The sequence below is a fragment of the Platalea leucorodia genome (genome assembly GCF_965183815.1).
Source record: "Platalea leucorodia genome assembly, chromosome: W".
Classification (NCBI taxonomy): domain Eukaryota; kingdom Metazoa; phylum Chordata; class Aves; order Pelecaniformes; family Threskiornithidae; genus Platalea; species Platalea leucorodia.
Genome location: NC_138859.1, coordinates 39,952,059 through 39,967,417, shown reverse-complemented (window position 1 = coordinate 39,967,417; position 15,359 = coordinate 39,952,059). Strand labels below are relative to the sequence as shown.

The window sequence follows — 15,359 nt, the reverse complement described above, 5'->3', positions numbered from 1 at the left end:
TGTGTTTTACTTTGACGAGATGCAGCTGTGCCCTTGAGGCTTGTTACAGGTTTGCAGGAATGCAGCTGTGGCCTTGAGGCTTGTTACAAACAAGTCTGTGAAACTCAGAGGCAGAAAAATAAGGATGAGATTGGATACATCCCTGAAGGAGGAATTCACGTGCACCAGCTTGAAGAACCAATAAGTAACGCAGAAGAGACGCGTGGACGAAAGACAGTAGCCAATGAAATGGGGTTTGCTTGCTCATGAACACTAGGTCATATTATAAAAGGGATAGATTGTAAAAATAAAGGGTCTTCGCTTGTCTTCGCCTGAACTCATATGCAGAGTCCATGTCTCATTCCCTTCAAATGGTGACCCCGACGTGATCCGGAGGAGGCAGCGCTGCAAGTAGTGTCCGGAGGGAACCCCAGCTTAACGACTCAAGCTGACAGCAGGACCGCAGCTTTAATCCCAGGACATCACCTTAAGAAACAGGTGAGCAGCTGGGCAGTAATCATGGGAGCTAACATATCAGCTGAAGAAGCAGCTATAGCTAAACTTTTAATGCAGCTATTAGCGAAACGAGGAGTGAAGTATGACGCATATAAAATAAAATTATTACTGAAGTTCTTACAAAAGCAAGGGGCTCCCTCTACAGTCTCTGCAGTATTTGATGTGAAAACTTGGGAACGGGCAGGGGAGACGATTTGGGAGGCGGCGTCCAGAGGGGACACCACCGCCACCGAAGTCATGACCACTTGGCGATTAGTGACTGAGACCTTGCGCTCATGGCAAGCTGAAAAAAAAAAAAAAGAAAAAAAAAGAAAAAAAGAAGGAAAAAAAAACCCGCAGTCGCTCAAGCAGCGCAGATAGGGAATGATGAACTGAGTGAAAGCAAGCCCCAAGATAAGGAAGCTCTTATAGACTTGGGGGAAAATGAAAAGAATGAGAACTTGGGTGAAACAAACAAGGGAACAGGACTCAGACCGCCTCCCCCAAGTTCCATTCCAATGAAACCCACTCCGTCCCGTCCCCCGTGTCCGATGCAGCCGCCCGCGCCGCAGGCTGTACCACAGCCTGAGCGAGCCTTTGACCCCCGGGATCGGTGGGAGCAGCTCCGTAGGGAAGCGCTGAAAGGTGGAGAAACCGCGGGGTTCGCGTTTCTGGTGCGGGCACAAGATAATAGACCACCCTCCCCCGTGCCGCCGCTACCCTCCGGGCCGTTTTCTCCTTCACCTGCTCCTATAGCTTCAACACCTCTGCTAAACCTTCCGATCCCTGCAACCAGTACTCCACTTCCCCGCCCGCCTGCCCCGGCCCCTGCTGCATCGGCATTCTTACCGCCTTTCTCTACCGCTCCTGATACCGATACTCCACAAACCCATAATCAATTGCTGCCCGAGGAATGGGGGGCGTCAGTCCCTGCTACAAGGTGGCAGAAGATTAGACACCAAGCATTGCAAGCGGGAGATACAGCTTTTTGTTCAGCGATAGTGTGTCCTGTCATATGCAGCAACGCAAATGTCCCCGATGAGCATGAACCTTTTGGCTATAATGTTTTAAAAGATCTACAACAAACAGTTGCCGCGCATGGACTGGGTTCTCCTTTTACACAATCCCTGCTACGGGGAATATTTACAAATGAAATAGTACCATTTGATATATGCACGCTTACTAATCTTATATTGACCCCAATGCAAAAGGTGATCTTTGAAAGCACCTGGCGTACCGCCTGTCAAAACACCACAATTGTTAATATGCAGCGACAACAAGGCGACCCTTTACAAGGGGCAGGACTCCCACAGCTTATGGGGGATCCGCCGTTAAATCACCCAACGTTACAGGCACGGTTACGACCAGAGATATTAGCACAAGGCAGAGACCTTGCTTTATAGGCATTACTAAAAGTGCCGGATGCCGGATGAGCGACAAAATCATTTACATTAATAAAGCAAGGGAGAGGAGAGGGATATATCTCATTCTTAGATCGTCTTAAAGAGGCTTTGGAAAAACAAGTCGAAAATGCAGAAGCAAGAGAGGTCCTACTCCTAAAATTAGCCTTTGAAAATGCGAATATGGACTGTAAAAAAGGTGCTTTTGCCTCTAAAAAATCCCTCCTTAATGGACATGATAGAAGCTACCCAAAAGGTGGGGTCAATGTCCCATAATATGGAAACATTAGCTACAGCTTTTGCCACTGAAATGAAAGTACAGAAATCATGTTTCTTCTGTGGTAAAACTGGACATTTTAAAAGAGATTGCCCACAACTAAGAGATACGACGAGCTCTAAACAGATATGGACTTGAAATAGCCCCTGAAAAAGTGCAAAAAACTGAGCCTTGGAAATATCTGGGCTGGAAAATCTTGCAACAAACAATTGAACCTGCAAAAACAAAAAGGGGGAATGCCAGGAGCCACTCCAGCAGACAGACTAAGTAAAGCCGTTGTCGTGGTTTAACCCCAGCCAGCAACTAAGCACCACGCAGCCGCTCGCTCACTCCCCACCAGTGGGATGGGGGAGAGAATCAGAAGGGTAAAAGGGAGAAAACTCGTGGGTTGAGATAAGAACAGTTTAATAATTGAAGTAAAATAAATTAGAACAGTTAAATAGGCAAAGCAAAAAAACTGTGCACGCAAACAAAACAAAACAAGGAATTCATTCACTACTTCCCATCGGCAGGCAGGTGTTCAGCCATCCCCAGGAAAGCAGGGCTCCATCACGCGTAATGGTTACTTGGGACGACAAACGCCATCATGCCCAATGTCCCCCCCTTCCTTCTTCTTCCCCCAGCTTATATACTGAGCATGACGTCATATGGTATGGAATAGCCCTTTGGCCAGTCTGGGTCAGCACTCCCCCTGGCTGTGCCCCCTCCCAGCTTCTTGTGCACCCGGCGGAGCAGGGGGAAGCTGAAAAGTCCTTGACCAGTGTGAGCGCCACTTAGCACCTATTCAGAGACAGCTTAGCACTACTTAGCAAGAACCAAAGCATCAGTGTATCATCGACATTGTTCTCATCCTAAACCCAAAACACAGCCCCATACCGGCTACCAAGACGAAAATTAACTCTGTCCCAGCTGAAACCAGGACAGTATCCACCCCTTATTCCATACCATTTACATCATGCTCAGGTCCCACATTATCCAATACATCCTCATTAACCACCACCCCTGTTGTCCCAAAAATGTCCATTGAGCTCCTTTAGTCCATGACTTTGGGCTCCATCTGTGGTAGTGGTCACTCAGGACAGGGGAGGTGGTGAGGTGGTGTGTTGCGTGGAGTTATTGGGCACCAAAGCCAGCTCAGGTCAGGTCACTGCTGCACTTGCACTGCTTCTTGTAAGGCTTCTCCTCCATTGGTTCAGGTGGTTCCTGCTATGGTAGTTCCTATAACATGCAACTCAGATCATGGGTTACAACAATTTAAAGGTATTTCCATCACAATCTCCACCCCTGGCCCCTTTGGGCTAGGTTGAACATTGCAATGAACTCCTCCCCTTACTCCTAGCCTGGCTAGCAACAAGGGGTTCCTGCTATAGTAATTCCCATAACATGCAACTCAAATCCCGGGTCACAACAATTTAAAGGTATTTCCATTACAGTCTCCACCCCTGGCCCCTTTGGTCCAGGTTATAGGGTTTAACACTGCAATGGAGTCCTCCCCTTGCCCCTGCTCCGACGTGGGGTCCCTCCGACAGCACAGTCCATGAACTTCTCTAATGTGAGTCCTTCCCACGGGCTGCAGTTCTTCACTAACTGCTCCAGCGTGGGTCCCCCACAGGGTCACAAGTCCTGCCAGCAAACCTGCTCCAGCGTGGGCTCTTCTCTCCACGGGTCCACAGGTCCTTCCAGGAGTCTGCTCCAGCACAGGCTTCCCATGGGGTCACAGCCTCCTTCAGGCATCCACCTGCTCCAGCATGGGGTCCTCCATGGGCTACAGGTGGATCTCTGCTCCACTCTTAACTTCCATGGGCTGCTCTGGCATGGGATTATCCACGTCCACAGACACTCTGGGGTGTCGTGCTCCCGCAGGGACTCGTCCACAGGTCACAGTCCCTTCGACTCGAGTTCACACTGGAGTTCCAGCCTGTCCAGTACAGCAGCACAGAAAAACAGCAGCCATGCCCTGGCCATCTGCCAGCCCAGGTACGTGGCCATTGCTGTTATCAAAACGTTCCCAGGTACAACACAGTAAGATGATAAGCAGTACAGCAAGCAGCAAAAGCAAAAAGCGGCCACTAACGAGCACTAGACTCTAACATACAGTAAGGCAAGCAAGCCCCATGGCAAGCACAGAAGCCTGCCGATTAAGAGCTAAACAGCAATAACAGCTATAAATTCAATCTAGCGCATTCCAATTAAATCTGTTGTTATCTCAAACCCTTCGAGCCCCACGTTGGGCGCCAAAAAGGACTGTCGTGGTTTAACCCCAGCTAGCAACTAAGCACCACGCAGCCGCTCGCTCACTCCCCACCAGTGGGATGGGGGAGAGAATCAGAAGGGTAAAAGGGAGAAAACTCGTGGGTTGAGATAAGAACAGTTTAATAATTGAAGTAAAATAAATTAGAACAGTTAAATAGGCAAAGCAAAAAAACTGTGCACGCAAACAAAACAAAACAAGGAATTCATTCACTACTTCCCATCGGCAGGCAGGTGTTCAGCCATCCCCAGGAAAGCAGGGCTCCATCACGCATAATGGTTACTTGGGACGACAAACACCATCATGCCCAATGTCCCCCCCTTCCTTCTTCTTCCCCCAGCTTATATACTGAGCATGACGTCATATGGTATGGAATAGCCCTTTGGCCAGTCTGGGTCAGCACTCCCCCTGGCTGTGCCCCCTCCCAGCTTCTTGTGCACCCGGCGGAGCAGGGGAAGCTGAAAAGTCCTTGACCAGTGTGAGCGCCACTTAGCACCTATTTAGAGACAGCTTAGCACTACTTAGCAGGAACCAAAGCATCAGTGTATCCTCGACATTGTTCTCATCCTAAACCCAAAACACAGCCCCATACCGGCTACCAAGACGAAAATTAACTCTATCCCAGCTGAAACCAGGACAGCCGTGTATGTGTTAAACTACCTGAATATGTCTGAAAATAATATTCCTGTTATTATCTCTCATTTTCTGTCTCTTCAATCAAAAGATTTAATAGCCACCCCCACAAAGGGCTTGATTGGAGTCGGCGGCCTTTCTCAAACCTTTCAAAGTACCCACCTGCTCAATATCAATACCCAAGAACGGTCTACATTTACTGTACGGCCATATGTGACAAATTTGCCCATGAGCCTGTTGGGGTGAGACGTAATGTCCCAATGCGGCTTCACCTTAAATTGCCCTGAAAATTTTCAGTAGCGGCCATTGATGAGCGACCGACAATGTAACTTATTTGGAAAAAAGAAACACCCATTTGGATAGATCAATGGCCGCTCCCCAAAGAAAAGGTCGCTGCCCTTCAAGAACTGGTCAAAGAACAACTTCAACAAGGACATATCACTCCTACAACCAGCCCCTGGAATTCTCCTGTATTTGTTATAAAAAAGAAGAGTGGAAAATGGCGACTGCTACATGACTTGAGACAAATAAACGAAGCTATGGAAGAAATGGGAGCGCTCCAACCCGGCTTGCCCTCGCCAACAATGATACCCCGAAATTGGGACATAATCACAGTAGACTTAAAAGACTGCTTCTTTACTATCCCCCTACATCCTACGGATGCACTGCATTTTGCATTTTCGGTACCAAAAATTAACTGATGCGAGCCAATGGATAGATACCTCTGGACTGTCCTGCCTCAAGGAATGAAGAATTCTCCAACGATCTGTCAAACATATGTGGTTAAAGCCATACGTCCTGTACGACTAAAATTCCCGGAAATGTATATCTATCACTATATGGATGACATTTTACTAGCAGGCCCCACGAACACCATGGTGCGTGAAGCGCTACCTGTTTTAAAATATGCATCGCAAAGCAAAGGACTGCAAATCGCACCAGAAAAAATTCAAATGGAAGCACCATGGAAATATCTTGGGTGGAAAATCTTACAACAAAGTATCCAACCTCAAAATGTGATCATTTCAGCAGACATAAAAACCTTGAATGATGTACAAAAACTATTGGGAAACATAAATTGGATTAGAGCGCAGTGTGGTATTGATAACTACACGTTAACACCCTTATTTGAGCTACTTAAAGGAGATACCGATATTAACACACCACGCCAATGGACGACCAAAGCAAAAAACGCACTGAGAACCATAAATGAAAAACTCTCACTGCAACAATGTCACCGACGACTTGAAAATTTACCCATACAATTATATGTCTGCAACCAAAAACAACAGCCTCTAGCAATCATCGGACAATGGGAGAACAAAGGAACAGACCCTCTCATAATGTTGGAATGGGTGTGTTTGCCACATCAACCTGCGAAAACCCTGGCTACTCGTATCGAAATGTTCGCCGCCTTGATAAAAAAGGGCAGAGAACGAATTGTAGAAATGGCTGGAGAAGAGCCTCATCTCATTGTCCTTCCTGTTGTAAAGCACTACTTAGATTGGTGCTTACAAAATAGTCTAGAACTTCAAATGGCCTTGGCAGGGTTTAGTGGAAAAATTGATACTCATCACCCCCCCCATAAAATGTTCACCTTTTACAACAATGTAAAAATTGGAGAGGCGCCACTATACCAGTGGCAACCGGTTAAGGGTCAAACGGTGTTCACCGATGGCTCAGGGAAAACAGGAAAAGCAGTCATCACATGGAAAAAAGAAGGTCAATGGCAACACAAAATAGAACAAATTGAGGGTTCACCTCAATTAGTCGAGTTGCACACCATTACCATGGCTTTTAGAGAATGGCCTCTAACTCCACTAAATATTGTATCAGACTCACTATGTGCTGTAGGAATTGTGCAATGCATTGAAAGGGCACAACTAAAACATATACTGAAAGAAGCCTTGTTTTTGAAGTTTAAGGAGCTATTATTCTTAATAGAACAACGAAAACATCCCTATTGTGTAATCCACATTAGAAGCCATACAAACTTACCCGGGTTCTTTACAGAAGGAAACGCACGAGCTGGTTACCTAACGAACGTTGCATTACATACCCCAGTACCAAACACACTTTCTCAAGCTCAATTATCGCATCAATTTTTCCACCAATCTGCCAAAGCTCTTGTGAAACAATTTGCAATCTCTATGGGGGATGCAAAACTCGTTGTGCAAACATGTCCGGACTGTCAACAACAACCATCCCGCCCATTGTTTGCGACAAACCCTAGGGGACTCTCTTCCCTTCAGCTCTGGCAAACTGACGTGACTCATGTACCTGACTTTGGTCGGCAGAGATATGTTCATGTTTCCATAGATACCTACTCCCATGCAATCTGGGCCACTGCAATGACAGGTGAAACTAGCCGGCACGTACAAAGCCATTTCCGAGCTGCCTTTGCAGCCCTTGGTATTCCAAAAGAAATAAAAACAGATAACGGCCCTGCATATGTCAGCCATGCGACACAAAAATTTTTCCACACATGGGGTATCACTCATAAGACAGGGATACCCCATTCCCCCACAGGGCAAGCTATTATAGAACGTGCACACAGAACCTTAAAAACTCTATTGCAAAGACAAAAAGAGGGGGAAGCTCAGGAATCTCCCCAAAACAGATTAGGAAAAGCTATATATGTACTAAACCATTTATCGCTGCCTTTTCAACATGAAGATGTCACACCCATAGTCAAACATTTTAAAGCTATGGAGTCGGGAATGGCACATATATCACAGGAGAAGGCGATGGTAATGATGAAAAATTTAAATGCTGGGTGTTGGGAAGGCCATATCGGCTACTAACTTGGGGTTGAGGGTATGCTTGTGTCTCAACAGATGTAGGACCTAAGTGGGTACCTGCAAGGTGCATAAGACCGGCTCTTGCATCGGATAACAAGAACGAACAGCAGAAGACACTGAACTCTGAGAAGACTGATGGGGAATGACTTATTAGATAACTCCGAATTAATCTGTAAAGCAATCAAAGATTTGAAGTTAGCAAATTACAAGTCAATGATGGATTTGATTGGCTGAATCACTTACTAACAAGTTGGGGAATTGGCGGGTGGATAATGTCTCTAATCAAAACAGGTTTTTTCTCGTTACTAGTATTTTGCACTATAATAATGATAGTTTCTTGTCTAGCGTCTTGGGTATAGAAAATGCTATAGAATATGATTAAACAAGCTTTTGTGATAGAAAAACAAAAAGGGGGATTTGTAGGAATAAGTGAGATTGTGTTTTACTTTGACGAGATGCAGCTGTGCCCTTGAGGCTTGTTACAGGTTCGCAGGAATGCAGCTGTGGCCTTGAGGCTTGTTACAAACAAGTTTGTGAAACTCAGAGGCAGAAAAATAAGGATGAGATTGGATACATCCCTGAAGGAGGAATTCGCGTGCACCAGCTTGAAGAACCAATAAGTAACGCAGAAGAGACGCGTGGACGAAAGACAGTAGCCAATGAAATGGGTTTTGCTTGCTCATGAACACTAGATCATATTATAAAAGGGATAGATTGTAAAAATAAAGGGTCTTCGCTTGTCTTCACCTGAACTCATATGCGGAGTCCGTGTCTCATTCCCTTCACACAATGATGTCATCAATGTATTGTAGGTGTTCCAGAGCCCCACCCTCTTCCAGTGCAGTCTGGATCAGTCCATGGCAAATGGTGGGGCTGTGTTTCCACCCCTGGGGCAGTCGATTCCAGGTGTACTGGATGCCCCTCCATGTGAAAGCAAACTGTGGCCTGCACTCTGCTGCCAAAGGGATTGAGAAAAACGCATTAGCGATGTCAATGGTGGCATACCACTTGGCTGCCTTTGACTCCAATTCGAATTGAAGTTCTAGCATGTCTGGCATGGCAGCACTCAATGGCGGCGTGACTTCATTCAGGCCCCAATAGTCTACTGTTAGTCTCCACTCTCCATTAGACTTTCGCACTGGCCATATGGGACTGTTAAAAGGTGAGCGAGTCTTGCTGATCACGCCTTGGCTCTCCAGTCGACAAATCAGCTTATGGATGGGAATCAGGGAGTCTCTGTTGGTGCGATATTGTCGCCGGTGCACTGTTGTGGTAGCGATTGGCCCCTGTTGTTCTTTGACCCTCAGCAACCCCACAAGAGAAGGGTCCTTTGAGAGACCAGGCAGGGTAGACAGCTGTTTAATTTCCTCCATCTCCAAGGCAGCTATACCAAAAGCCCACTGGTCCCCTTTTGGGTCCTTGAAATACCCTCTCCTGAGGTAGTCTATGCCAAGGATGCACGGAGCCTCTGGGCCAGTCACAATGGGGTGCTTCTGCCACTCCTTCCTGGTTAGGCTCACTTTGGCGTCCAATACAGTCAGCTCTTGGGATCCCCCTGTCACTCCAGAAATACAGATGGGTTCTGCCCCTTTATAGCTTGATGGCATTAAGGTACACTGTGCACTGGTGTCCACTAGAGCCTTATACTCCTGTGGGTCTGATGTGCCAGGCCATCGAATCCACACAGTCCAGTACACCCAATTGTCCCTTTCCTCCACCTGGCTGGAGGCAGGGCCCCTCTAGTCCTGGTCATAGCATTTGTTACTCACTTCTTGTAAATGCGAATCAAAAATCCCTTTATTAAGATCGGAAGCAAAATCAGCCCTTCTGCTCTGTCTGGGGAACTGCTCACTGGAAAATGGAGCAGCAATTTTCCTATTCTACTAATTTTTCAGGTGTCGTGGTTTAACCTCAGCCAGCAACTAAGCACCACACAGCCACTCGCTCACTCCCCCTGCAGTGGGATGGGGGAGAGAATCAGAAGAGTAAAAGTGAGAAAACTCATGGGTTGAGATAAAGACAGTTTAATAGGTAAAGCAAAAGCCGCACACACAAGCAAAGCAAAACAAGGAATTCATTCACTACTTCCCATCAGCAGGCAGGTGTTCAGCCATCCCCAGGAAAGCAGGGCTCCATCACGCGTAACGGTTACTTGGGAAGACAAACGCCATCACGCCGAACGTCCCCCCCTTCCTTCTTCTTCCCCCAGCTTATATACTGAGCATGATGCCATATGGTATGGAACAGCCCTTTGGCCAGTCTGGGTCAGCTGTCCTGGCTGTGCCCCCTCCCAACTTCCTGTGCACCTGGCAGAGCATGGGAAGCTGAAAAGTCCTTGACCAGTGTAAGCACTACTTAGCAACAACTAAAACATCAGTGTGTTATCAATCAACATTATTCTCATCCTAAATCCAAAACTCAGCACTATACCAGCTACTAGGAAGAAAATTAACTCTATCCCAGCTGAAACCAGGACATCAGGATTCTGCACTTGTTCAGGAGTGAAGTTCCAAAATACTGGAGGGGCCCACCGTCCTAGGCATTTGCCCATACTCTCCCACACACCCTGCCACTTATAACTATCCAGCCTTGGGGCAGTTCTCTGGATGATATTCTTGAACTGCTTATTAACCTTAGACAAAACCGAAACAATATTCCCAAGAACTACCAATAGATATATCTTAAGTACCCAAGGATGTTCAAAATACTGAGAAGTGTTGTAATGAAGGAGGAAATATCATAGAAGAAGGCAGCAAAGGTGCCATCCTGTATTTCCTCCATAAAAACCTCTCAGAGGAAGAGGTATAATTGCTAATTGTCTCCATGAGGTGGTACCCGAAGTACAGTAATGGCTTCACTAATCACTGCAGAGCACAGCAACCTGCAAAACCCAACAGCAGTCTTTAACATGTACTGCAAAAACAAGAGCATGGTGCAGATTAAGTAGACTAATAACAAGAGGAGATGAATCAATATTACGATTGGCAACTGTTAACAGATACAAATTCCTTAATACACTCTGATTAATCTGTTATTTTCTCAAACCCTTCAAGCCGCACGTTGGGCGCCAAAAAGGACTGTTGTGGTTTAATCCCACCCAGCACCTAAGCACCACACAGCTGCTCGCTCACTCCCCCCCACCCCAGTGGGATGGGGGAGAGAATCGGAAGGGTGAAAGTGAGAAAACTCGTGGGTTGAGATAAGAAGAGTTTAATAACTGAAGTAAAATACAATAGAACAGTAGTAATAGTAGTATTAATAACAACAACAACAACAACAACAACAACAACAACAACAACAATAACAATAATATAATACAATAATAATATACAAATTAAGTGATACACTATATAATTGCTCACCACCCGCTAACCAATGCCCAGCACATCCCCGAGCAGCAATCGCTGCCCCCTGGTCAACTCCCCCAGTTCCCCAGTTTATATACTGAGCATGATGTCATACGGTATGGAATAGCCCTTTGGCCAGTCTGGGTCAGCTGTCCTGGCTGTGCCCCCTCCCAGCTTCTTGTGCACCTGGCAGAGCATGGGAAGCTGAAAAGTCCTTGACTAGTGTAAGCACTACTTAGCAACAACTAAAACATCAGTGTGTTATCAACATGATTCTCATCCTAAATCCAAACCACAGCACTATACCAGCTACTAGGAAGAAAATTAACTCTATCCCAGCTGAAACCAGGACACTACTTTTTATGGCGAAACCAGCTTTCAGAAGAATCTGAATGACTCTTTTTCCCTTCTCAAACACTTCTGCTTTGTTGCCCCACATAATGATGTCATCGATGTATTGTAGATGTTTCACCCTTTTCCAGTGCAGTTTGGATTAGTCCATGACAAATGGTGGGGCTGTGCTTCCACCCCTGGAGCAGTCAGTTCCAGTTGTATTGGATGCCTCTCCACGTGAAAGCAAACTGTGGCCTGCACTCTGCTGCCAAAGGAACTGAGAAAAACACATTAGCGATATCAGTGGTGGCATACCACTTGACTGCCTTTGACTCCAGTTCATATTGGAGCTCTACCATGTCTGGTACAGCAGCACTCAGTGGTGGCATGACTTCGTTCAGGTCACAATAGTCTTCTGTTAACCTTCACCCTCTGTCAGACTTTTGCATTGGCTACTATTAAAAGGTGAGTGAGTCTTGTTGATGACTCCTTGGCTCTCCAGTTGATGAATCAGGTCACAGATGGGAGACAGGTAGTCTTGGTTTGTGCAATATTGCCGCTGGTGCACTGTCATGGTAGCAATTGGCACCTGCTGTTCTTCAACTCGCAGCAATCCCACAACGAAGGGATCTTCCAAGAGGCCAGGCAAGGTAGATAGCTGTTTGATCTTCTCTGTGTTCACAGTGGCTACGCCAAAAGCCCATCGGTACCCCTTTGTGTCCTTGAAATACCCTTCCTGAGGTAGTCTATGCCAAGGATACAAGAGGCCTCTGGGCCAGTCACAATGGGGTGCTTTTGCCACTTGTCATGGGTTTTGTGCCCCTATACCCTGATGGCACCAGCATGCACTGTGCACCAGTGTCTACCAGAGCCTTATAGTTCTGTGGGTCTGATGTGCCAGGCCATCGAATCCACACAGTCCAATATACCCGGTTGTCCCTTTCCTCCTCCTGGCCAAAGGCAGGGACCCTCTGTTCCTGTTCCTGGTTGGAGTATTCACTGTCTGACCCTTTCAGGGCCAGACCAGAAGTCCCCTCACCAGGATCAAGGGAGGTGATCTCAGTCCTTCTATGTCTGGGAGATCACTGATTGCCGCCTTGTGTCTCTACAGCAACTAAGCTGACAGCCTTCTTGGGTGGCCCCTTCTTAACAGCTGTCTTCCCTCTCAGTTTGCGTACACAGGGTTCCAGCTTAAAGGTGGGTTCACCATCCCACTCTCTCATGTCCTCCCCCTGGTCACACAGGAAGAACCAGAGTGTGCCACGTGACTTGCGCCTGGGGCTCCCTTTCCCTCTGGGTGGGGCAGGAGGGGACTGACTTCTTGGGGTGCCCCTGACAGCCAAGGCGCTGGCCTGTAGGGGTGAGGAGGAGCAGAGATTGTCTTCAAAGTTTTGGAGCCAAGAAGACGCTCTCTCCATAGTTGGTGTATCCATATCGAGGCAATACATCGCTGCCAAACTGTTAGAATATGATGCTGGGGCACTTTGAATCACCTTCCTCCACATGGCCCGTGTGCACAGGATGTCCTCTGGATCTTTGGAGACCTCATCATTGTGTAGATCACTGTAGATGACTTCCAGTACTGCTAATTCTCTCAGGTACTGGATGCCTTCATCTGCGGTAGTCCACTTTTATAGAATCATAGAATCATAGAATGCTTTGGGATGGAAGGGACCTTTAAAGGTCATCTAGTCCATCCCCCCTGCAATTGGCAGGGACATCTACAACTAGATCAGGTTGCTTAGAGCCCCATCCAGCCTGGCCTTGAATGTTTCCAAGGATGGGGCATCTACCACCTCTCTGGGCAACCCGTTCCAGTGTTTCACCACCCTCATCGTGAAAATTTTTTTCCTTATCTCTAGTGTGAATCTACCCTCTTTTAGTTTAAAACCATTACCCCTTTTCCTGTCGCAGCAGGCCCTGCTAAAAAGTCTGTCCCCATCTTTCTTATAAGCCCCTTTAAGTATTGAAAAGCTGCAATAAGGTCTCCCTGGAGCCTTCTCTTCTCCAGGCTGAACAACCCCAGCTCTTTCAGCCTTTCCTCACAGCAGAGGTGTTCCAGCCCTCTGATCATTTTTGTGTCCCTCCTCTGGACCCTCTCCAACAGGTCTATGTCCTTACTGTGCTGAGGACCCCAGAGCTGGATGCAGTACTCCACGTGGGGTCTCACCACAGCAGAGTAGAGGGGCAGAATCGCCTCCCTCGACCTGCTGGCCACGCTTCTTTTGATGCAGCCCAGGATACGGTTGGCTTTCTGGGCTGCGAGAGCACATTGCTGGCTCATGTCCAGCTTTTCCTCCACCAGTACCCCCAAGTCCTTCTCCTCAGGGCTGCTCTCAATCCCTTCATCCCCCAGCCTGTACTTATACCGGGGATTGCCCCGACCCAGGTGCAGGACCTTGCACTTGTCCTTGTTGAACCTCATGAGGAGGGGAGTTCACAAGATCTTCCTTGAATGGATATCTTGCCCTCACACTTGAGAGGAGCTGTCTCCAGAGACTGCAAATTGCTGGCTTTTTTCCAATTCCTCTCTCAATTCCCTGGTTTCTAGCAAGGTATCCCAGCTGTTGGGCTTCCTTACCTTCCAGTTCTTGATTGTCAGCCCCATTATCCCAGCATTGGAGCAGCCAGGCAGCAATCCACTCACCTGGCTGGTGGCTGTAATCTTCCCGCACGTCTCGAAGTTCTGATGAGGTCAGAGACCGGGTAGTTTCAGCTTCCTGTTTGAATTCTCTCACTCCTTCCTCCTATCTCTCTCTTGAAGGACTGTCTTCTTGATCAAACCTTTCCTCTTCTTCCTCCTCCCTTACTAATCAATCATATGGACCCATTGTTCCCCTTGTCCACTGTTTCTTTTTCACTACTGGGGCAATTACTGTAGTTGTTTGGGTCCCTATCTCAACCATGGTGTCCTCAGATGCAGTTTGGGTCCCTGCCTCAACCACAGTCATCTGATAATACTGAACTGTGGCTCAGTAGGCACAGGCCAAGCCCCAGTACAGTGCTAGAAGCTGCTGGTTTTCATTGGGGTAGGCAAGGCACCCTTATATCAGGTGGCGCGTCATTTTGCCAGGGTTACTTGCCTGTTCAGGTGCAAAGTCCCAGGCTATGGGAGGTGATAACCACCCTAGGCACCTGCCCAAATCCTTCCATGCACCCTGCCACCCAGGGACCAGCTGCCTCAGGGCATGTTTCAGTAATGCCTCACCCAAAAGTTTTCTCTTGCACCAGGACGAGACCGGATTCCACAAAACCCATAATATGCCAACAGTATTAATTAGTAGTAATAAACAGCTCACATAAGGGTGAGCAAGGACCTCGGGAGCCTGCATAATAAAACGATCCACATCAGTCCTGGGTAAGGAGAGGGAGATGTAATCACTCATCTTCTCCACAAGATAGCTCCCTGAGCACAGCAAGGCCATTAATGCCAGGGTAAAGCACAGAGCCATTATTTGTATTAACATGTTCCCAAGCTCAGCAAAATAAAGAGATAAGTGGTGCAGCCAACAAACTCCATGACCCGCACAGGAGCTTGCCACTAAATAACTACTATAGCTATAGCACACTTAATACAAAACTGCCGTTGTCTCGAGCCCCACATTGGGCGCCAAAAAGGACTGTGGTGGGTTGACCCTGGCTAGATGGCGCCCACCAAAGCCACTCTATCACTCCCCTTCCTCAGGTGGACAGGGGAGAGAAAATATAATGAAAGGCTTGTGAGTCGAGATAAGGACAGTTTAATGAAAGCAGAAGCAAAGGCCACGTGCAGAAAAGCAAAAGGAAAACAAAAAGATTTTATTCTTCACTTCCCATCAGCAGTGATGTCCAGCCATCCCCCGG

At 47.3% G+C, this 15,359-nt stretch overlaps 1 protein-coding gene across 1 annotated transcript in view; it reads right to left on the bottom strand.

Moving 5' to 3' along the window:
• DCP2 (decapping mRNA 2) overlaps positions 1-14,124 on the bottom strand; it is a gene marked incomplete at its 5' end in the record, with an annotated part of 85,035 nt that extends 70,911 nt beyond the window's left edge. The window contains 3 exons of the mRNA XM_082335229.1: positions 11-95; positions 12,835-13,144; positions 14,098-14,124. Coding sequence (XP_082191355.1) covers positions 11-95; positions 12,835-13,144; positions 14,098-14,124 — 422 coding nt within the window. The remainder of the gene's footprint in view (positions 1-10; positions 96-12,834; positions 13,145-14,097) is intronic.
• Between the last annotated feature and the right edge of the window lie 1,235 nt (positions 14,125-15,359).